The sequence below is a fragment of the Pantherophis guttatus genome, chromosome 18, assembly GCF_059756535.1.
Source record: "Pantherophis guttatus breed Tessera chromosome 18, ASM5975653v1, whole genome shotgun sequence".
In the NCBI taxonomy this organism is placed as follows: domain Eukaryota; kingdom Metazoa; phylum Chordata; class Lepidosauria; order Squamata; family Colubridae; genus Pantherophis; species Pantherophis guttatus.
The window spans coordinates 6,179,919-6,203,477 of NC_142080.1; the positions used below are offsets into that span (position 1 = coordinate 6,179,919).

At 46.0% G+C, this 23,559-nt stretch overlaps 1 protein-coding gene across 1 annotated transcript in view; it reads left to right on the plus strand.

Moving 5' to 3' along the window:
* The first annotated feature begins 5,209 nt into the window (after nucleotides 1-5,209).
* Nucleotides 5,210-23,559, plus strand: part of ATL3 (atlastin GTPase 3) — a 29,107-nt gene continuing 10,757 nt past the window's right edge. The window contains exons 1-4 of the mRNA XM_034426172.3: nucleotides 5,210-5,349; nucleotides 18,902-19,119; nucleotides 22,330-22,473; nucleotides 22,930-23,034. Coding sequence (XP_034282063.1) covers nucleotides 18,913-19,119; nucleotides 22,330-22,473; nucleotides 22,930-23,034 — 456 coding nt within the window. The 5' untranslated portion in view covers nucleotides 5,210-5,349; nucleotides 18,902-18,912. The remainder of the gene's footprint in view (nucleotides 5,350-18,901; nucleotides 19,120-22,329; nucleotides 22,474-22,929; nucleotides 23,035-23,559) is intronic.

The following is a 23,559-nucleotide window of genomic DNA, read 5'->3' on the forward strand; positions in this document are numbered from 1 at the left end:
CAGGAGTTTGATCCCAACCGGCTGAAGGTTGACTAAGTCTTCCGTCCTTCTGAGGTCGGTAAAATGGGGACCCAGATTGTTGGGGGGCAAGAGGCTGACTCTGTAAACCTCTTAGAGAGGGCTGGAAAGCATTGTGAAGCGGTATATAAGTCTATTGCTATTGCTATCCCGGGATCACATGGTCACCATTTCTGACTTCCAACAAGCCAAGTCAATGGAGGAAGCTGCGTTCGCTTAACAACTGTCTGATTCACTTAATGTCCGCAGCAGAACAGGTTGTAAAATTGAGAGCAACTGCCTCGCTTAGCGATGGAAGTTTCGGTGCCAACTGAGGTCATAAATTGAGAGTTACCTATACCGAGAATCCTTCCAAATGGTTGGGACTACAACTCCCATGACTCCTGCCCATAATGGCTGTGAGTGATGAGAGCCATATAGGTCGTCTTTGATTTACGACAGTTCATTTAGTGAACTTTCAAAGTTACAAGAGTGCCTTAGGACCGTTTTTCACACTTACGACCGTCGCAGCATCCCCAGGGTGGCCTGATCAAAATTCGGATGCTTGGCAACGGGTTCATATTTATGATGGTTGCAGAGTCCCCGGGATCACATGATCCTCTTTTTACGACCTTCGGACAAGCAAAGTCAATTGGGAAGCCAGATTCGCTTAACAAGAGTGTGACTAACTTAAATGCAATGATTCGCTTAACAACCACGGCATGAAAACGGGGCAAAATTCACTTAACAAATACGTTTCACTTAGCAACATACATTTTGGACTCAGTTGTGGTCATAACTCGAGGACTACCTGTACAGTCCAATCGGGCATCGTTTGGATTCGCTCGTGTTGCCACATCTGGCAGGGCGCTGACGTTGTAAGTGACATGTGGTCCTTGTCATGTGGGATCACAACTCCCATCCTCCCCCCCACTGTTGGCCTTAGAGGGCCCATCTCAAGACTCCTTAGTGCTGGTCCTGTGTTTGCAAGACACAGAGCATTTAAAGGTTGAAGGCCTTTAAATAAATTGCCCAAACAATTACTGGATATTTTCTGCAAATCGAACCACTCTGCGTGTCTCTTATGGACCTGCAAAATATTGCTTCCCACACACACTATAATTAAAGTCAACACTGGTGTTTTAGGATTCCCATGTCAGTCCCTGCCTGCATTTTTGTCCTCTCCTTTAAAATAAATGACAGGGACGTGGTGGCTCAGTGGCTAAGACGCTGAGCTTGTCGATCGAAAGGGCAGCAGTTCAATGGTTCGAACCTGGTGCCGCAGAACGGGGTGAGCTCCCGTAACTTGTCCCAGCTTCTGCCAACCTAGCAGTTCGAAAGCAGGTAAAAAATGCCAGTAGAAAAATAGGGACCCCCTTTGGTGGGAAGGGAACAGCGTTCCGTGCGCCTTTGGCGTTGAGTCATGCCGGCCACATGACCACGGAGACGTCTTTGGGCAGCGCTGGCTCTTCAGCTTTGAAACGGAGATGAGCAACGCCCCCTAGAGTCGGGAACGACTAGCACGTATGTGCGAGGGGAACCTTAATCTTAAAATAAATGACACAATTCTCAGCAGCAAAAAAAAAAAAAAAAAAAGGCGCGCTCCAAACCACATGCCCACCAGAGGGCAGCAAAGAGGCAGAAAACCCCAGCTTTTGCTGCCGCTAACAGATGAGAGATTTTTTTTTCCCTGTACAACTAGTCCTCGCTTAACAACCAATCGTTCTATAACCGTTCAAAGTTGTGACAGCTACAGAACAGGTATACACGGCCACATGTCAGATGGGTCAGCTTTATTAGCAGTCGTGTGTTTTTTGTGGCTTTCTGCAAATGGCTTTGCTTAACGACCACAGCATTTGCTTAACGGCCACCGTGGAAAAGGACGGAAAATGATGTCCAGTCTTTGACATTATGACCATGAAATTCTGGGCGCAATTCAGTTGAGGACTTACTTGTTAACCTTGACGTAGCAAGTCAGTTTGGCGTGGTGGTGAAGGCTCCAGTCTAGAAATCAGGAGGCCATGAGTTCTAATCCCACCTTGGATACAAAGACAGTTGGGTTGGAAGAAATGTCCATCTGGGGTTCAGTTCCAAGTGGGGAGAAAGACACTGGATTCATGGAAGTTGCTTGGAAAGATGCTTTTAATGGTGGACAGGATCACATGCCTTGAAGATCTTGGGTGAAGAAAAAATCAGGGAAGAGATGCTGAGACTGCCTGGGTTTTATGCCTTCTGTTGGGCTTTTGAATTTGAGCTTGTCTTCTGATTGGTTGTCAGACTCCCATGGGGCCAAGTAGGGGTAACTTTGTAAGTTGTCTGTGTCCCAAGCTTGGTTGACTCTTGCTGGGTGATGATGTAATGAAAGGGACTTTGGGCAATTCCTATTATGGCTCTGCCTGAAGGAGGTAGATCTTTATTATGTAAAATAGACTGGCCCAAGCCTTAATTGACAAAGTTGAGGGGGTGGGGTGTCTGAATTTCTGCCTCCCTTTTAGGGGAAATATTCTGCCCTTTTTAATATTTCCTAAAATATCTCATTTTCCTAGGAGAGGGGCGGGTGCTCACTTCCTACAGTGGGTGACCAAGGGCCAGCCATATTCTCTCCAGCCCTAGGAAGGAGAACATGGCAAGCCACTTCTGAAAAACCCTGCCAACAAAACTGCAGGGATTTGTCCAGGAAACAATTGAACGGACGGGAAAAAAATATCTCTGCTATACTAAATTCCATTTTCTGTACCATGTTCTATTTTCTATTTCACCCCTGCATAAACTGAAAAGCGAGCTATGTTTGCATTTCTCCTTATGTCCATTGAGAGCACATACACCTAAGACAAATTCCTTGTGTGTCCAATCACACTTGGCCAATAAAGAATTCTATTTCTATTTCTACCAAGGGGCGATGATAAAAACCCAGCCAGAAAATGGCTATAGAAATTCTCTTCAAGTAGCCAGAGGAATGCATTGCATTTCTGAACGTCTTAGGGAAAGTTTGGAGAAAACTGGGTTGCTTTTTTCACCCAGAACTCTATGGCAAAGTCTAAAAAAAAATAATATATATTTTTTAAAGAGAGTGGGCACCTTTGAAACATGCCAAACCTGTTCCTTATAAAGCATTATGAAATGCAAGAAGCAGGAAAAGGATAGTCAGCTTCAAAATTTTACATACAGCTTCCGAAACAAAAATCTTTTGCTTGCTACGGGTAGGGGGAAAAAAATTCCCTATTTGCATATGGTTCCTTTCCTGGATTTTGGCTTTGCATCTGTGATGACCATCAAAGCTCCATTTGCAAAAGAAATTTCAGTGCAAATATAGGGGATTTATAGGGACGCGGTGGCTCAGTGGCTAAGACGTTGAGCTTGTCGATCGAAAGGTTGGCAGTTCAGCGGTTCGAATCCCTGGTGCCGCGTAACGGGGTGAGCTCCCATGACTCGTCCCAGCTTCTGCCAACCTATCAGTTCGAAAGCACGTAAAAAAATGCAAGTAGAAAAACAGGGACCACCTTTGGTGGGAAGGGAACAGCGTTCCGTACCACCAATTGTTTAGTGACCACTCAAAGTTGCAACAGCAGTGGAAAAAAGTGACTTATAACCATTTTTCATACTTAACGTCCGTTGCAGCATCTCCATTGGACACGGGGATCAAAATCCGTACCGTTGGCAACTGACTTGTATTTACGACAGTTGCAGCATCCTGGGGTCACGTGATCCCACTCTTACGACCTTCTGCCAGGAAAAGTCAGATTCATTTAACGACCGTGTTACTAACCTAACAACTGCAGTGATTCACTTAACAATCGTGGCCAAAAAAATAAAAAAAGTCCTAAAAAAAGGGGAAAACTCACTTAACAACTGTCTCGCTTAGCCACAAGAATTTTGGGCTCCACTGTGGTCGTATTACAGCTTTGCCCAGAGAACTGGGTCTTAATTTATGTTATTTTTTAATAATGTAATTTACATAAATTATGTCATGCAATTAATTAAGGTTAATTTCCCCTGCTTGCATTTCTCTTTGCTCCGATCTCCAAAGCACCAGAGGGCAGGACAAGAAGCAATGGATGGAAACTAATCAAAGAGAGAAGCTACTTGGCATTAAGGAGAAACTTCCTAATAGGGAGGACAATTAACCAGTGGAACTGCTTGCCTCCAGAAGTTGTGGGCGCTCCATCACTGGAGGTTTTTAAGAAGAGATTGGACAACCATTTGTCTGGAATGATCTAGGGTCTCCTGCTTGAGCAGGGGGTTGGACTAGAAGACCTCTGAGGTCTCTTCCAGCTTCTATTCTATTCTATTCTATTCTATTCTATTCTATTCTATCCTACTCTACTCTACTCTACTCTACTCTATTTGGCATCCTGCAGAAGTGTCTCACTACAAAACCTATCATCCAAGGCCACATGGCTGGGAATAGAAGAGAATTGATGAGAAGAGAAGAGAAGAGAAGAGAAGAGAAGAGAAAATAGGATAGAGTAGAGTAAAGTAGAGTAGAGTAGAATAGAATAGAAAATAGAAGAAAATAGAATAGAGAAGAGAAGAGAAAAGAATAGAATTAGAATAGAATAGAAAATAGAAGAGAAAATAAGGTAGAGAAGAGTAGAATAGAATAGAATTGAAAATAGAAGAAAATAGAATAGAGAATAGAATAAAACAGAACAGAACAGAATAACAAGAGCTGGAAGGGACCCTGGAGGTCATCTAGTCCAACCCCCTGCTCAGGCAGGAAACTCTATCTATATAAACCCTTTCAGACCAAACGATTATCCAAAAATTCGAATGCTGGGAGAGGGCCTGCTACCCCCCTCCCACCTCCTCACTCCCCCCCCCCCCACCTCCTTCACATTGGGGGAAAAAAAGCATCCTTTAAAAAAGGCCTTCCAAAAAAAAAAAAAAAACACCCCGCATCGACTCTTTATTTATCTTCCTTTGCAGGCTGCTTTTTTTTTTTTTTTTTCCCCCCTCTCTCCCTGCGCGAATGCCCATTGGGGAATCCTGGGACTCCATCTCCCGAGATGCCTCGCGCCAGAGCGAGCCCCGGGGAAAGAAAAAAAATACGCGTCTCCCGCGTCCTCTCTCGGGAGTTGTAGTTCTCCTGGCTTCTCCTGCCAAGCAGGAACGCCCTGCGGGGAGACTACATTTCCCGGCGTGCCTCTCTCCCGAGGCGCTCCCTTTTTCTTTTTTTTCCCCTTCTTTGCACTGCTGGCCGCGTGTTGCAGGCTCCGCCTTTGGCTAGCAGGGCTATGGGGCGGGAAGAGGGGCGGGCGGGAGGCGGCGGCTTGCAAGCGGCTCCGTGTCATTCCTTCGGCAGGCGGCGGCCGCGGAGTTAGCATCGGGGGCTCATCAGACTGGAGGCAGCCGGTAGGGACCCCCTCCTCTTTTTGCAAGCCTCTCCATTGCATCTTTCGGGGGGGGGGAAAGAAGTGCATGCCCCCCTATCTTCCCATATGGGTGGGGGGGGTGGTTGGAGGAAAGATGCCCCCTAGCGTGCAAAGGTGCATCAAAGGGAGCCCGCCCCCCCACCCCTAACCCCAATCCCCAATCCCCAATCCCCACTTTCCAATGCAAATATTCCAAAGCAGAGGAAATCCAATTTGCATCTTTTTTGGGGGGGGGGGAAGAAATGCATGCCCCTCAATCTTCCTATATGGGTGGGGTGTGGGGTGGAGGAAAGATGCCCCCTAGCGTACAAAGGTGCATCAATCACGCCTCCCCTAATCCCCAGCCAGGGACAGCAAAGAGAACCCGCCCCCCCAACCCCAATTCCCACTTTCCAATGCAAATATTCAAAAGCAGAGGAAAAGCAATTTGCATCTTTCTGGGTTTTTTTGGGGGGGGGTAAATAAATGCATGCCCCCCATCTTCCTATATGGGTGGGGGAGTGAAAGAAAGATGCCCCCTACGTGCAAAGGTGCATCAACCACCCCTCCCCTAATCCCCAGCCAGGGACAGCAAAGGGAACCCGCCCTCCCCACCCCAATTCCCACTTTCCAATGCAAATATTCAAAAGCAGAGGAAATGCAATAGTTGGATTTTGGCCAAGGGGGTTGGGGATGATGGGTGTCCCCAAACATCTGGATTGCCTCTTGGGTGGCTGGAAGAGTTTCCATGCACTTCATCAGCTTTGGGGGAGAGGGGGGGTGAGGTAGAGGGTTGGGGGAGCTGTCTAGATTATAATCCCTTCTCCCCTTTAATTGCAACGTTTCTGCTTGGTTATGGTTGAGGTTGCCCCAAGATCATGCATCACACTATACGCTGATCCACAAATCACCTAATCCTCATTTGGGTGGGGGTGAGTGAGAGTGGAAAGGCAGGTTGTTGTGCAAAAAACTCAGCCATCTTGTACTACTTGAAGAAATGCCAGGCGAAAGGGTGCACAAACCATCAACAGCAAACAACCTTTTAATCTATCTCCTGGCTGAGATTCAGGTGGATAGCGCTCCCTTTATTGTCCTTTCAAGGAAAGAAAAATCGACCACGGATCCCAGAAAAGGGTGGTGCAATTTTCATTTTTTTTCCTCCTTCCCACTGTTTTTTCTTTCTTTCTTTCTTATTTCTCCATCTTCCTTTGATATGGGCCTTGTGGCATTTGTTTTTTTGTTTTTTAAAAAAAAGAAAGAATGGCTTATTACTTGCATTGGGATAAGCGGCTGCTCCGACGGAAGGAATTATGTGCAAAGAATAATTCCTGAACCGGTTTTCCCGCATGTTTCTTCATCGCCGTCGTTGATTTCAATTGTGGGTCGGGTTGCAACAACGGAGTAAACTTTTCTGTGGCTAAGCGAGACAACGATTCGGTGAATTTTTGCCCTGCTTTTTGTCATCTTTCCGGCCATCCGTTGTTAAGTGAAGCACTGCAGTTGTTAAGTGAGAAGGACGCAAAAGGGGATCACGTGACTTCCGAGCCATGGGCCAAGAATTTGAACCGGGGGGGCGGGGGGGGATGCCGAATGGTCGTAAGTGTGAAAAAACCGGTCACAAGTCATTTTATTTTCCAGTGCTGTTGTAATTTTGGATTATTATTAAGTGAACCGTCGTTAAAAGAACTCCCTGTAGTTCTGAAAATCAGCTTGGTGCTCTTCTCCAACCTCCAAATAATTAAGTGTGAAGCATCCACTGTCTTGACCGCTGGATGGGGGTGTGTGTGGCTCGAACAGATGGGAAAAATGAGAACTCGAAGGGAAAAATAGAAAAATGAGTACAGATCTGGGAAACCTCACTCCCTTCGTTCTTACCAGCTCAAATGTTTGGGCTTTGATGGGTGTCTTCGTTTCAACTGCCTCAAACCTCATTTCAAAGCTTTGTTTAAATCCTATTTTATGCTAGATGGGTATTTCTCAATCGTAGCTACTTCGAATGGCTTGGACTTCGACTCCCAGAATTCCCATGTAACTTAAAAGTTACCATCATTGATAACCGTTGATCTAGAACAGGGATGGGTAACCCTTTTGGTGCCGAGTGCCCAAATCGCACAAATGCACATGCGCGTGCCCGAACCCCCAAAATGCAATGCGAGCGCCCCCACACATGCACCCTGCCCCCACACATGTGTGTCTGCCCCCTCCCCCCCACGCATGTGCCCTGCTCCAGTTTGGCTTCCAGGAGGCTTTCCAGGCCCAAAATGGGACACCGGGGGGGAGGGGGGGCTTGCATGACTCCCCTACACCCCGTTTTAGCTTCCAGGTTGGTCCGGGCAGCAGAAATGGAGTAGGGACGCGTTGGGGAGGGGGGGCCTGCGGAGATCGGGGAAGGCCCCGCTCTCCCCGTGCATGCACAACAGAGACCCAAAGACCAGCTGGCCGGCGGGAGACATGCACGCATGTGCAGTGGAGCTGGGCAGGGGTGACAGGTGGTGTGCCCGCAGAGAGGGCCCTGTGTGCCACCTGTGGCCACGTGTGCCACAGGTTCGCCATCACGGATCTAGACTATCTTTGCAACGTTTTAAGGAGCCCAACGCCTCCTTGTGTTGTGTGTGTATTGTGTTTTTACCTGGCTGTACACCACCCCGAGTCCTTCGGGAGAGGGGCGGTATAGAAAATAAAATCATCCTTATCCTTGGCGTAATTAGAGGCTTTTTTTTTTCCTTGCAAGGAGAATAAAATCGCCAATGATTGATGAGTTACAAATGCTCGGATGGTTCCCTTCGAGATCAGAAAACGGGAATCCCTCTTCTTGACTTCCCCACCTTTTGAGGAACCAAAAATTTGTCCACGCCGAGGAGCTGCGGTCCCATTTCAACTTTCTTGAGACATCCCTGTGTGATCCTCTCGGCTTGACCACAGATAGGTCACACCAAAGGAGAAGAATTGGCATGTTTTCTCCCTCCATCCTCTAAACTGGGGTGTGGGTCTTTCTGTCCTCAAGACGGGACAATCACGCTAAGGTCCACCCTTGGGAATGGCCAGTAAGCCCTGGTTTGCCTCATAGAAAGCCGTTCCTTGGATCCTAGAATTTTCAGGATGGAGCCTCCATGGATAGGGGGGCTGTACCTCTAAAAAAGGAAGCGGTGGCTCAGTGACTAAGACGCTGAGTTTGTTGATCGAAAGGTCGGAAGTTCAGCGGTTCGAATCCCTGGTGCCGTGTAACGGGGTGAGCTCCCGTGACTTGTCCCAGCTTCTGCCAACCTAGCAGTTCGAAAGCAGGTAAAAAGAAATGCAAATAGAAAAATAAGGACCATCTTTGGTGGGAAGGGAACAGCGTTTTCCGTGCGCCTTTGGCGCTGAGTCATGCCGGCCACATGACCACGGAGACGTCTTCAGACAGCGCTGGCTCTTCGGCTTTGAAACGGACATGAGCACCGCCCCCTAGAGTCGGGAACGACTAGCACATATGTGCGAGGGGAACCTTTAACCTTTTACCTCTAAAACCCAGTTTATGGCAAGGAATAACAAGCCATAGGCATAAAAATAACGGAGTTGGAAGGGATTTTGGAGGCCTTCTATCGAAGAGAAGATTTTATTTCAGACAAGTGGTTGTCCAATCTCTTCTTCAAAACCTCCCGTGTTGGAGCACCCACAACTTCTGGTGGCAAGCAGTTCCACTGATTGTCCTCACTGTTAGCAAATTTCTCCTTAGTTCCAGGTTGCTTCTCTCCTTGATTTGGTTTCCATCTGTTGCTTCTTGTCCTGCCTTCGGGTGCTTTGGAGAATAGGTTGACTCCTGTCTTCTTTGTATTGACAGAGTGCTATCAAGTCACCCCTAGTCCATCTTTTCATTAAACTAGAAAATAACCCAATTCTGCAACCGTTCTTCCTATGTTTGAGCCTCCAGTCCCTTAATCCTCTTTGTTGCTCTTCTCTGCACTCTTTCCAGAGTCTCCACATCTTTTTTTTTAAATAACGTGGTGACCAAAACTGGATGCAATATTCCCAAGTATGAGTCTTGGAATACAGTATTCCAAGTATGAATTCCAAGGCATGATTATAAAGTGGTATTAACCCTTCACATGATCTCGATTCTGTCCCTCCGTTAGTTTCCTATTTTTTTGCTTACAAGCTCGGTTTAAAAAGTCCCACTGATTTCTGAATGCTGGTGGAGCAAAGGAAAATACCAGGGAAGGGTTGTTGTTTTTTTTTCCCCGCTTAAAGAAAAACTCCAGTTTTGCTTTTTCCAGTCTCTGTTCCACAATGTAAAACTGGGCAGGGAGCGGTCTTGAATTCTGACTCACTGCAGCGAGAGGCTTGGCTGGCGAGACTGTTGTGTGGTATGTGAGTGGATTGTGCTTTTTGGCTGGGTTTGTGTGCCTGTGTGTGTATACAAGAAAGGCAGAGCGGCCTTCTTCCTTTCACGGAAGTTGTGTCTTTCAAAGAAGTGTGTGGAAAGGCCCTTGCCAAACTTTCCACTGGCCAAAACAAGCCACAAACAATTCAAATCTCTGGAGGGAGGGAGATCTGGATTTCTAACAATCGACTTCCTTTAAAAAAAAAAAACAAAACTGTCCAAATTGGACAGAAAACAGCCCAGAGAAGGAAAAACACCCCCCCCCAAAAAAATCCCTTGTGGAAAAGAAGATCAAAAGATATGAGATTTAATTTGGGTGGGGGTGGGGGAAATAAAAATGTCTAACTTAAGTGTGCCATGCTTGCTTCCATTTTTTCTTTTTTTTTTTTTAAGAAGGAGGGGGAAAAAAAGAGAGGATTTTCTCAAAACTTGGCCTCTTTCCCAGCTCTTGGTTTTTCCAGAAAGCTAAAAGGAAGGAGAGCCATTTTAATTCTGTAGAAGTGGTTTTAAAAGCCTCGCGCCCTATTTTAGAGGAATTGTGCCCTCTGGGTTGAGATTCCCATCACTCCCAAATCCAGTTCTTCTGCCTTTTCAGTTGTTGCTGCTATCTGATTGTTCATAGGCCCTTTTGTGTTCTCCATAGTTTTCTGGTTTTTTTTTTATTATTATTATTACAGGTAGAAATAGAAAAACAGAGTTGGAAGGGATCTTGGAGGTCTTCTAGTCCAACCCCCTGCTTAGGCAGGAAACCTTACACCACTTCAGACCAATGGTTATCCAACATCTTCTTAAAAACTTCCAGCGTTGGAGGATCCACAACTTCTGGTAGCAAGTTGTTCCACTCATTAATTGTTCTCACTGTCAGGAAATTCCTCCTTAGTTCTAAGTTGCTTCTCTCCTTGATTAATTTCCACCCATTGCTTCTTGTCCTGCCCTCAGGGGCTTTGGAGAATAGCTTGACTCCCTCTTTTTTGGGGCAGCCCCTGAGATATTGGAAGATGCTCTCCTGTCTCCCCTAGTCCTTATTTTCATTAAATTAGACATACCCAATTCCAGCAACCGTTCTTCATATGTTTTAGCCTCCAGTCCCTTAATCGTCTTCGTTGCTCTTGTCTGCACTCTTTCTAGAGTCTCCACGTCTTCTTTACATCGTGGCGACCAAAATTGAATGCAGTATTCCACGTGTGGCCTTACCAAGGCCTTATATGTGGCAGTAGGACCACAGCTGAACCTGTGTGTAAGCGAGGCATTTGTTAAGTGAGTTTTACGACCACCATAAAACTCCGTAAAACTTACCATCGTTGTTAAGTGAATCAACTGCTGCAGTTCAGTTCGTCGTACGGTTCTTAAGTGAATCTGGCTTCCCAGATGAGACTTTGCTTGTCAGGAGGTCACAAAAGGGGATCCCATGACCCCCCGGGACACTGCAACTGTCGTAAATTCGAATCCAATGCCAAGCATCCGAATTTTCATCACGGTGATTGTGCAGATGCTGCAAACTATTGTAGGGGCTCGAGTCCCCCCTTTTTTTTCCCCAGTGCCGTTGTCATTTTAAACGTTCGTTGCTAAACGAACGGTCGTAAGTCAAGGACTACTACCCATAATCCTTTTCAAAGATTTGAAGGAACTGCAACCGGTGGATTCTGAGTTAAGATCAGAGGATTCTGAACTTGGGTAGCCTGCTTGATGGAGAGTGATTCTAATTCATATAGAGAGACATAACTTCCCTTTTTCCTCCCTGTGGAGTTTTGCAAGAATTTGCCCAACAAAGTGGGTTTTAGGTTAGGACTACGGCAAGCCACCTGAAGTTCTCCAGATGTTTTGGAGACATTGGTTCTACGTTCACCTCACTGTCCATGATGCTGATAGAGGAGCTGAAATCTTGTCCTCCTGGACAAGGCGCCAACTTAAAAAGGAGGTAAAAAAATAGCTTAAAGTCCCAATTTTCTTTGCCAAAAGTCCTTGGCATTTCCAAGAACGGATGTCCCCAGCCTTCCTTGAACAGATAGAAGGAGGAAGGACTCTTGTAGGGGGCCTTGAGTAACTTACAACAATGATAAAAAAAAGAGGAACGTTTCTGCTGGGTTTTTGAACTCAAGATGCTCGGGGTCATCTGAATGAAAGGTTAAAAGAATAAGGTCCTTCTTGCTTAAATCTAAAACACACGATATAGAGCAAAGAGAGACTTACCAAGGGATGTATCTGTAGGCAGAATGTTTGTTGACAGGCTAAAAAGAAAAAAGCTACTTTCTAAAATAACTAAGACCTAGTTAGCTGGTCAACAAACAAGTTGCGATGAGATTGATATTTTTCTTCCTACCTCAAAATGGGTGATTTGTTGAATTAACCCCAGCAAGGAAAGCAAAAAAAATCATGTCCATTCAGCTGCTTTTTTTTTTTTTTTTTTTTTTGTGGCTGGGGAAGATAAGTAGATGAGAATTAAGATGGTTGCAGCTGATATATTACTGAGCTCACAAGAGGAAAAAAATAGTTCAAGGAGCTTGTTTTTGATGGAATCATTTCTCCTTTTAATGACCCCATAATCCTTGCAGGGTGGAATCTGGGCAACTGAATGGAGCTGAGTGTTTTACTGGCCAGATGCCCTTCCTGTCACCAATGTGGAGTTATATTCAGCAGATATATTCTCAATGTGCCCAGAGAGAAAAATATCTGCCTCTACCTAGGATCGAACTCACAGCCTCCTTATTGTGAGGCGAGAGCTCCACCTCTAGGCCACCGCCCGCCCCTGTTTTTTGGTGTGTTTTTTTTTAAATGGAATATGGGCCATTAACCCAAGACTCTTAATTCCAGAGATCCGTTTTCTCCAGGAGGAACAATCTCTTCAGATAGTCTTCAGGATGCACCATCGTCATTGCTGTCATTGTCTTAGAACAATCAATCAGTGGAACGCTTTGCCTACAGAAGTTGTGGGTTCTGGAACCCACAACTTCTGGAAGTTCTTGAAAACTGGAAGTTTTCAAGAACCCAACCATTTCTCTGAAATGGTGAAGATCAGGGGTCTCCAACCTTGGCAACTTTTAAGACTTGTGGACTTCAACTTCCAGAATTTCCTCAGCCAGCTTCAACTCTGGGAGTTGAAGTCCGCAAAGCTGGGTCCAACTCTGGGAGTTGAAGTCCGCAAAGCTGGGTCCAACTCTGGGAGTAGAAGTCCGCAAAGCTGGGTCCAACTCTGGGAGTTGAAGTCCGCAAAGCTGGGTCCAACTCTGGGAGTAGAAGTCCGCAAAGCTGGGTCCAACTCTGGGAGTTGAAATCTGCAAATCTGAGAGTTCAACTCTGGGAGTTGAAGTCAGCAAAGCTGGGAGTTCAACTCTGGGAGTTGAAGTCAGCAAAGCTGGGAGTTCAACTCTGGGAGTTGAAGTCAGCAAAGCTGGGAGTTCAACTCTGGGAGTTGAAGTCAGCAAAGCTGGGAGTTCAACTCTGGGAGTTGAAGTCTGCAAAGCTGGGAGTTCAACTCTGGGAGTTGAAGTCCACAAATTGAGAGTTCAACTCTGGGAGTTGAAGTCCGCAAATCTGGCTGAGGAACTCTGGGCATTGAAGTCCACAAGTCTTTAAAGTTGCCAAGGTTGGAGACCCCTGGTATAGAGTCTCCTGCTTGAGCAGCCAATTGGACTAGACAATCTCCAAGGGTCCCTTCCGACTCTGTTATTCTCTTATCAAGTCCATCCATTTAATGCTAGCCATCTTCTTTTTTTTTTCCTTCCACGTTTCCCCGGCATTAGGCACTTCTGAACCGAATCTTTTGCCTAACCTGGCTAAAATAAAATCATTTCGAACTTAGTCATTTCGTATCTTGAGTGACCTTGGTTCATAAATGGAGAGAATATGGCCAAAACATGGAACATTCTCCTTACAAAGCTAGAAGGTTGAGTCAACCAATGAAGTTAGGGATTAGGTTAGTTCCTGGATGGATGGATGGATGGATGGATGGATGGATGGATGGATGGAAATACTTTGGGCTTGGCCTACATTTTGAATGTTGGAACCGGTTGTGGCTGGTTGAGTTGTCCCTTTGATGGAGATTGTGCAACCCCGAGAAGAGATTTTTATCACCAACGTCTAGTTAGAACAGGTGTCGTTGCACCCAAACACACAGAAGTAACGTAGGGAAGAGCTTCCTTGAAATCAGACACCCCATAAAGAGCTAAAATTGCCGCCTTTTCGCCTTCGCAGCTCTGGAGGTGCAAGATTTTCGCTTTAAAAAAAAAAAAAAGAACCTCACTGGGCTTCCAATTCGCAAAACTTCATTATTTCTGGTTGTGAAATGAGAAGCCAAGGCAGCTGACTTGAGCTATTAGCGAGGATGAAATATTGATGTGACGTAAAGTGGTTTGTAGGTACATTTTGTGTTTGTTTTTTTTTTAAACCCTGGCCGGCGATGAAGAGAACAGGTTTCATTTTAAAGACGGATAAAACATAACCCCCCCCAAAAAAAGCCTGCTTTTTTTTTTTTTGCACTATTATGCACTTCTTTTTATTCTTTTATTCTTTTATTCTTATTGCGCTTCTGCTTCAGGCTTTTCGCAACCAGCTTGCCTTCCGTTGAGGATCTGTCGTCCTCGACTTGCGAATACAATAGGGGCCGACGTTTCTGTTGCTAAGTGAAACATTCATTAAAGTGAGTTTTGCTCCATTTTACGACCTTCCTTGCCGCAACTGCGAAGTTAGCAACCCGGTTGTTAAGTGAAGCTGGCTTCCCCGTTGAGTTGGCTTGCCAGGAGGTCGCAAAAGGGGATCACAAGACCCCGGTGGGGGTGGGGGTGGGGTCGAATTTGCCCCTGTTTGCAAATTCATGCACGGAAGAGGAACTCGTTGAAATAAAGACGGAGTGGAAGGATGCAAAACATCTCGGCGATTGTGCTCTTCTGGAACTCGTCTCCGTTGCCATGGTAACGGACCGCCTGGAACACTTCGGAGCATCTAAGGATGGGATCGGCCTTCGAATGGATGCTCTCCTTGGCTTCCGGCCCTCCTCAGCATGAATCCCCAGGAGAGCCCAGAAGGAGAAGCAGCAGTGAAAGGAGGGTTGGGAGACCGTGGTCGGTGGGGGGGGGGGGTCCTTGCACCACATTTGCAAACTACAATTGTACAATCTTGATAGAATCAAGATCACGTGAAGTGTTAATGCCGCTTTATAAGGCCTTGGTAAGGCCACCCTTGAAATACTGCATTCAGTTTTGGTTGCCACAATATAAAAAAAAATGTTTTGAGACTCTAGAAAGAGTGCAGAAAAGAGCAACAAAGAGGATTAAGGGACTGGAGGCTAAAACATATGAAGAACGGTTGCAGGAACTGGGTATGTCTAGGTTAATGAAAAGAAGGACTAGGAGAGACACGAGAGCAGTCTTCCAATATCTCAGGGGCTGCCCCAAAGAAGAGGGAGTCAAGCTATTCTCCAAAGCACCTGAGGGCAGGACAAGAAGCAACGGGTGGAAACTAATCTAGGAGAGGAGCAATTTAGAACTAAGGAGAAATTTCCTGACAGTGAGAACAATTAATCAGTGGAACAGCTTGCCACCAGAAATTGTGGGTGCTCCATCACAGGAGGTTTTTAAGAAGAAATTGGACAGCCATTTGTCTGAAATGGTGCAGGGTTTCCTGCATATTGTATTCTATTGTATTGTATTGTATTGTATTGTACATTCTATTCTATTCTATTCTATTCTATTCTATTCTATTCTATTCTATTCTATTCTATTCTACTCTACTCTACTCTACTCTACTCTACTCTACTCTACTCTACTCTACTCTACTCTACTCTACTCTACTCCACTCCACTCCACTCCACTCCACTCCACTCCACTCCACTCCACTCCACTCCACTCTCAAGTAAAGTCAATGGGGAAGAAAGATTCACATAACAACCACGTTACTAAAATTCACTGCCGTGATTCGCTTAACAACTGTGGCAAGAAAGATGGCAAAATGGGGGAAATTTCACCTAACAACTGTCTCCCTTAGCAGCAGAGATGTTGGGCTCAATTGTGGTCGTAAGTCGAGGACTACCTGTGTCTCTTTCTTGGCCCAGTGGATCCGTAATGCAAGAATTATACTTGCCTTTGTATGTGCAAAAGATCGCTTTTAAGATTTCATGGGATTCGATCAGAGCAAGACTAGGGAGAAAAAATGTGGCTGTTTTTCCCAGTGTTTTTGTCATCCTGTTGCTTTGCCATTCGATGCAGCTGCATTCCAGGGGAAAAAAACAGTCAGTTTTTCTGCAGGGAGTCTCTGTCTCTTCATTTCAAACAAAAAAATGTGTCATTGAACTACACGGGGAAGGGAACATGAGGTTCATTTAGTGCAGTGGTTTTCAAACTTGGATGCTTTAAGATGGGTGGACTTCAACTCCCAGAATTCCTCAGCTGGTTAAGGAATTCTGGGAGTGGAAGTCCACCCATCTTAAAGCATGCTGGCTGGGGAATTCTGGGAGTTACCATGAGAGGTGGTTATCTATCTCCATTCTTTAAAAAAAAAAATCAGAATTGGAAAACTCACGGCCTACATGGGTAGACTGTTGTGCAGATCTTCCCATAATCTAAGGATCTGCAATACCTGTTCTTTATATCTCTTGGGTATATTTGTATATATATGTATACATACTCTGGATCGATGGAAATAGATAAGAGAGGGAGAGAGATAAATAGATAAGATAAATAAGAGATAGGTAAGAGAGATAGATAGATATAGATAGATGATTGAAAGATATATAAATAGAGATAGAGATAGATTAATAAATAGATGATAGATATAGAGATGGATAGGATAGGATAGGATAGATCAGGGATCTTCAAACTTGACAGCTGTAAGACTTGTGGACATCAACTCCCAGAATTCCTCCTCCAGTCATGTTAGCTCAGGAATTCTGGGAGGTATTTTTTTTTTTTTTTTTAATTTGATTTATATGCCGCCCTTCTCCGGAGACTCAGGGCGACTTACAATGCGTTAAGCAATAGCCTTCATACTTTTGTATATTTATACAAAATCAGTTTATTGCCCCCACAATCTGGGTCCTCATTTCACCTACCTTTGAAAGGATGGAAGGCTGAGTCAACCTTGAGCCTTGGTGAGATTCGAACCTGCAGTAATTGCAGGCAGCTGGATGTTAATAACAGGGTGCTTTAGACCACTGCTCTTTGAGTTGACGTCAACTCTTTGAGTTGACGTCCACAAGTCTTAAAGCTGTCAAGTTTGAAGATCCTTGGGATAGATAGATAGATAGATAGATAGATAGATAGATAGATAGATAGATAGAACTTTTTAACTCCAGGGCCTTGCTATATAAATATCTCTTTAATTGGTTTTTCAGGAGTCTAGAAAATTGAACTGAAATAATGCATTATGGAAAGAAAATCAATAAAGTACGCTTATTATAGTCTGCTTTGCGCTCTCGGTGGTTCAGCACAAAATAGTTTTTGGTTTTTTAATCAAAAATGCTTGTAAATGTTTTAAGACTGGCCCAGATCCCCACCATGTTAAATATCAACATTCTTTACATTGTTGTAAGACATTGCGTAGTCACAAAAGAAAGCCCAAAAGACATTTCCAGCATGCTCAAACAACCACATGTGTATTATATAAGTTGTGGTTTTTTGGGGGGAGGGGGGGTCGCGTGCGGGAGGCAGAAATGACGACGTTGAAATGTCTTTGTTTGGCAAACCGAAGGATTCATGTTTGGGGAATGGAAAATGTTTAGACGTGGAAAATAATTATCACGGTGGAAGGATTTCTGAGGACACAAAGCATTTTTGTCTCTTTGTTTTTTAGTCTTGATTTTTCTGAACTGTGTTTTGCCTTAATTATAAAAGAAAAAAAGAGAACAGTGTACCAGGGGTGGGTTCTACTTACTTTTACTACCGGTTCGCAATGGGAGTGCGCGTGCGTGCGTGCCTTGTTTCTGTACATGCGCGGAAGCTTCTACACATGCGCAGATCGCCAATGATGACATCCGTGGTGGTGGGCGGAGCCTCCTGCCGGTTTTACTACCGGTTCTTGCGAACCGGTCTGAACCAGGGACAACCTACCACTGCTTCTCCCCCTGAAAAAGCTCTTTATAACTCTCCAGATTCTGGAATAAATAGGTACATGCCAGTTGTACGTATATTTTATTTTATTTTATTTTTTGTTGTTGTACCAGTTGTAGAAAGCGTCCTCACTTATTGCATCCCGGTGTGGCACGTCGTCCTGACAGCGGCGGATAGAAAAACACTACAGAGGGTGCAGTGGTGAAATCCAAATTTTTTTTACTACCGGTTCTGTGGGCGTGGCTTGGTGGGCGTGGCAGGGGAAGGATACTGCAAAATCCTCATTCCCTCCCCACTCCAGGGGAAGGATATTGCAAAATCCACATTCCCTCCCCACTCCTGGGGCCAGCCAGAGGTGGTATTTGCCGGTTCTCCAAACTGCTCAAAATTTCCGCTACCGGTTCTGATGGGTGTGTTGTGTGTATGTGTGTTTGTGTGTGCACTGAGGGAGCTCCACCAATCTCATCGTATAGACCAGTGATGGCTAACCTTTTTGCCGTCACGTGCCAAAAGCGGGGGGGAGTTCAGGGACGGGGGTCAGACGTGTCTGTGCCCACACCGATACTTCAATGCGCCTCCCCCGTGCATGCCTGCGTGACCCCTCCTGCGGTCCCCCCACTTTTGGCACGCAATGGCTCGTTGGGCCTGGTGGGCCTGTTTTTCACCCTCCCCAGGCTCCAGAGGTTTTCTAGGAGCCTGGGGAAGGCAAAAACGGCCTTCCCCAACTCCCAGAGGCCCTCTGGAGGCCGGAAACGGCCTGTTTCCCGATTTCCAGTGGGCCCGGAAGACCCGAAAATCAGCTGGCCGGCACACGCAAATGAACTGGAGGTGAGCTAGGGCAACGCTTGCGTGCCCACAGATATGGCTCCGCGTGCCATAGGTTCGCCATCACGGGTATATACGTTGTGCAGTAACAATCAAGGTGATTAGTATCGCCAAGCACTTGAATTTTGATCACGTGGCCGCAGGGACGCCTGCCATGGTGACCCTAAGTGTGGGAAAATTAGCGTCCTAAGTCACTTTTTTTCAGTGCCGTTGCACTTTGAATGGTCACTAAATGAACCGTAAGTCGAGGACTGCCTGGACGTGTATTGGGGGATGTTGCTCATCCTTTTTTCTTTCTTTTTTTCCTCTTTCTTTCTTGACCGTACCAGGAGGAGATGCCATGGTGGTAACCAAGCCGGGTCCTGTTCAGATCGTCCTGGTCCACAAAGAAGAACATTCCTTTGAGTTGGACGAGAAGGCGTTGAGCCAAGTCCTGCTGCAAGATGCTATCCGTGACCTTGACGTGGTGGTCGTGTCCGTGGCGGGCGCTTTCCGCAAGGGCAAGTCTTTCCTGCTGGACTTCCTCCTGCGTTACCTGTACACGCAGGTAAGGTTGGCTTCCCCGTTGCGTGCAGGAGCAGTGCTGTATTTTGGCCATCTTGGAAGGATGATCATTAGGTACCATATTTTTCGGAGTAGTCACCCTAAAAGAGGGTGGAAATTTGGATGCGTCTTATATACTGAATGTAGCCAAAAACGCGAGGCACGGAGGCCGCGATGGTCTGTGGCAATCCCTGCAGCCTGGAACAGCTGATTGGAGGTATTCCGGGAGGCCAATCCACTCGCCAATCAGCTGCTTGTGCTGAATCAGGCTGTGCTGAAGCTGACCTGGCTGTTTGCTATTTGCTGCAAGGACATGTCAGAGTTTGCAGCAGCCATCACATCCAGAAAGCAGACGCAAATAACTGATTCAGCAGGGTTCAATAACTTCTCTTTATATATAATATAACACAGGAAGCAAATATACAATACCAGAAGCAGGTTTTCCAATGTGGTAGTAAATACAAGCAAAACACAAGCAGAGGAGAGGAGTTTCAGTTTTGAGCAGCAGACTAGTTTAGAGCTCAGCACAGACTCAGAGCTGCAGACCTAAGCCACGCCCAGGTTCCTTGCTGTCTCCTTCCTTGTTGCTCACACAGCAAATACTGTTTCAGTTTCCAAACAGCCCTCAACTCTCCCACACACTGACAGGACGCTAGCCAGATGAATATCAATGGATGCTGGTAGGCAGAGGCAGATTTTTTTTTTTCTTTCTTATTTTCCTTCCCAAAAACTAAGGTGCGTCTTATATTCCGGAGCATCTTATACTCCGAAAAATACGGCATCTTTGATTCCCTCATCTTCCAAGGGCGATGACATCCATGTTTGCCCTTTGTGTGTTATTTAGTTGTTGCACCTGTGCGCGCAGTAGATTTGGGATTTGAGGAAATTTCTTAAGAGAACCAGGAAGCAGTCTCTGTCCTAAAGAATTTACGATCTTTTTTATCTCCCCTTTGACTTTAGGTATCTTGAGAGAATCCAGATTTTTGCATGAAACACTTATCTCCCAGTTTGTTCTTGGTTAACTGTCAGGATGGCTAGCCCAGGTTCGAATCCCAGAAGGGTGTATGACTAGCTGATGAGAGCTAAATAGCTTGAAATAGATCTGTGCTAGTCTCCCTTTATTTCTTTGTCGGTAAATATAAATTCAACACAAAAGTTAACTCTCAGTGTTTTCCCAACCATGGCAGTTTTACAATGAGTGGACTTCAGTTCCCAGAATTCCTTAGCCAGGAATTCTGGGAGTTGAAGTCCACCCATCTTAAAGCATGCTGCCTGGGGAATTCTGGGAGTTGAAGTCCACCTATCTTAAAGCATGCTGCCTGGGGAATTCTGGGAGTTGAAGTCCACCAATCTTAAAGCATGCTGGTTGGGGGATTCTGGGAGTTGAAGTCCACCCATATTCAGGCATGCTGCCTGGGGAATTCTGGGAGTTGAAGTCCCAGAATTAAAAGTTGCCAAGGTTGGGAAACACCTAGAGAGAAAGAATCAATTGTGTTTGACTCTCGATGCTGTTGCCTATTTTCTGCAACTCAGCTTTCCAGTTAGGAAATGCAACTTAGCAAGCCGTGGCTTGTCGTTGTTCCTTCGCAATCATTTTAGACCACGGTGGGGAGGTTGCATAAGAGCTTTCTGTTAATACAAAGCTGCTATTTTGCTCCCATGACTAATAGTTTGAACTCGGGGATCAGAGACTGGAAATCCAAATCTTTTTTTTTTCCTTTTTCTTTCTGACCCTGCCTGTTGCAGCCATGCTTTCCCAGAGGGGGACACACACAAATCGTATTTTTTATCACCCCCCAGATTTCTGCCAAGTAAACTTGGTCATTTGACTGGAAGCTCCAGTGAGTCTCCTCTCATCTCCATTCCACCCCCCCCCCCCAAATCTTATTTTCATCCTATGCAGGGGTCTGCAACCTTAAACACTCAAAAGAGCCAGCTTCCCACAGAAAAGAAAACACGGGGAGCCACAAAACCTCGGTGGGCGTGGCCAACTCAATGTCACTCCCGCCCAGTCACATGACCTGCTCCAGCCACGCCTACCCAGGTTTTGTGGTTCTGGGTGTTTTCTGTGGGAAATGGTTCTCTTCTGTTTTTCTCTTTTTCCTCTCCCTCTCCCTTCCTTCCTTCCTTCCTTCCTTCCTTCCTTCCTTCCTTCCTTCCTTCCTTCCTTCCTTCCTTTCTCTCCCCTTCTCTCTCATTTGTTTCCCTCTTTTCCCTCTCTCATTCCCTCCTTCCAGCTTTCTCTCATTTCTCTCTCCCTCTCTCTCTCCCTTCTCTCCCTTGTTTCTTTTTTTTGCTCTCTCTCATATTCTCCCTCCATCATTTTCTCATTTTTTTCTCCCCCTTTCTCTCTCTCATTTCTCTCTCCCCCCTTCTCTCCCTTGTTTTTCTTTTTTTCCTCTCTCTCATACTCTCCCTCCACCATTTTCTCATTTCTTTCTCTTTTTCTACCTTTTTCTCTCTCGTCATTTCTCTCTCTCTCTCTCTTTCATTTGTTTTTCTCTTTTTCTGTTTGGCTGGGCACTGCGGGCCTGTCCCCCTTTCCATCGTCCTCTCGTCCCGGATCCCATTCCCACCCCACCAGCCTTCGTGTTAGCGAGGCTGGCATCGGTTGCGGCCCGGTTGAACTAGTGTCTCGGGGCGGACAGGTGTGCATCTCCCCAAGCGACCAAGGCACGCCCAGCACCAATAAGGGCCGGAAGAAGCTCCAGCAAGAGTGAGGCCCTGGAGAATCAGCTTCTTCATCCACCCCGCCGTCGCTTTATGGCGGAGGCACTGAGAGGGGAAGGCGAGGGGCGGAGCCAGCCAGTGATGGGAGAGGGAGCCGCAGCAGAGGGCCCAAAGAGCCGCATGTGGCTCCAGAGCTGCAGGTTGCCAACACCCGTCCTATGGGGTCCTGAAAAAAGTTTAAACTCTTTTTTTATTTTTGTAAAAAAAAAAAAAAATTTCTCTGCCTCCTCCAAGAGAAAAATCTATCTCAGAGAAGAGAAAAATCTCCCCTTTGACCCAATGGGCTTTGGGATGCCTCAGATTTCAGCGGTACGCTGACCTGGAACGATGGGAGTTTTAGTCCCTTTGGTCTGGGAAAGTCCTACTTGAGGAAAACTGGCCGGAGGCGCCATAATCCGGGGCAAATTTTGGTCTTACGATCCTCGGGAAGGTTTTGGAGGCCTCATTCCGACGCTGTGGTGTTTATTTTTATTTTTTTCTACAGAAAGAAGACAGCAAAATTGATTGGCTGGGGGTGGAAAATGAGCCCTTGACGGGCTTTTCGTGGCGGGGGGGCTCCGACCCCGAGACCACCGGCATTCAGATCTGGAGCGAAGTCTTCATCGTGATGAAGCCCAGCGGGAAGAAGGTGAAAGCAGGAACGGCTACGGAGGGAAAGGAAACCGCCGGCTTGCAGAAATAGATCCGAGTTTTTTCAGGGCAGCAGGGCTAAAACCAGAATCTTTGTCTCCCCTGCGCAAAACAGAATCACAGATTTGGAAGGGCCCTTGGAGGTCCTCTAGTCTAACCCCCCCCCCCCCCGCTCAAGCAGGAGATCCTTATGCCATTTCAGGCAGATTGTTGTGAGATTGGTTGTGTCCAATCTCTTCTTAAAAATCAATCAATCAGTCCGAATAGAGCTGCAAAGGGACCTTGGAGGTCTTCTAGTCCAACTCTCTGCTCAGCTAGTTCTGTAGATCGACCGATTGGCCCAAGCCTGTTGCGATGACCAATTCAGGATTCGAACCTTCACCTTGAAAATTCAAGGCTTGTAATTCCAACAATAAATTGTAAATATTCCAAGAATTTGCCTCTTGCCTTGCAGGTCGCGGTTATGCTGATGGACACTCAGGGGGCCTTTGACAGCCAGTCCACCGTCAAAGACTGCGCCACCATCTTTGCCCTCAGCACCATGACCAGCTCCGTTCAGGTGAGCTGCCGGCCGTTCACCTGTTAGAAAGTCCCACTGTTTGCAGCTGGCCGTGATTGGCAAGTGAGGAAAACTAGCATGGGGTCCCCACGAGTGCGGGAAGTTAGCTGGAGGTCTTGATGCGCCGGGAGACTCAGATGTCTGCCTGTCTGTCTTCAGCCATCATCTGTTGGTCTGTCTGTCCATCTGTGTTATCTCTTTATCAATCTATTATCTATCTAGCCATCCATCCATCTCTCCCTCTCCCTCTTTCTCTCTCTCTCCATCCATTACCTGTTGCTCTGTCTGTCTGTCTGTTTATCTATCTATCTATCTATCTATCTATCTATCTATCTATCCATCTATCTATCTATCTATCTATCTCTAATCTCTATCTGTCTGTCTGTCTCTCTCTCTCTCTCTCTAATCTCTATCTATATCTATCTCTAATCTCTATCTGTCTGTCTATCTCTATCTATCTCTATAACTATCTATCTCTAATCTCTATCTATCTATCTATCTATCTCTAATCTCTATCTATCTAAA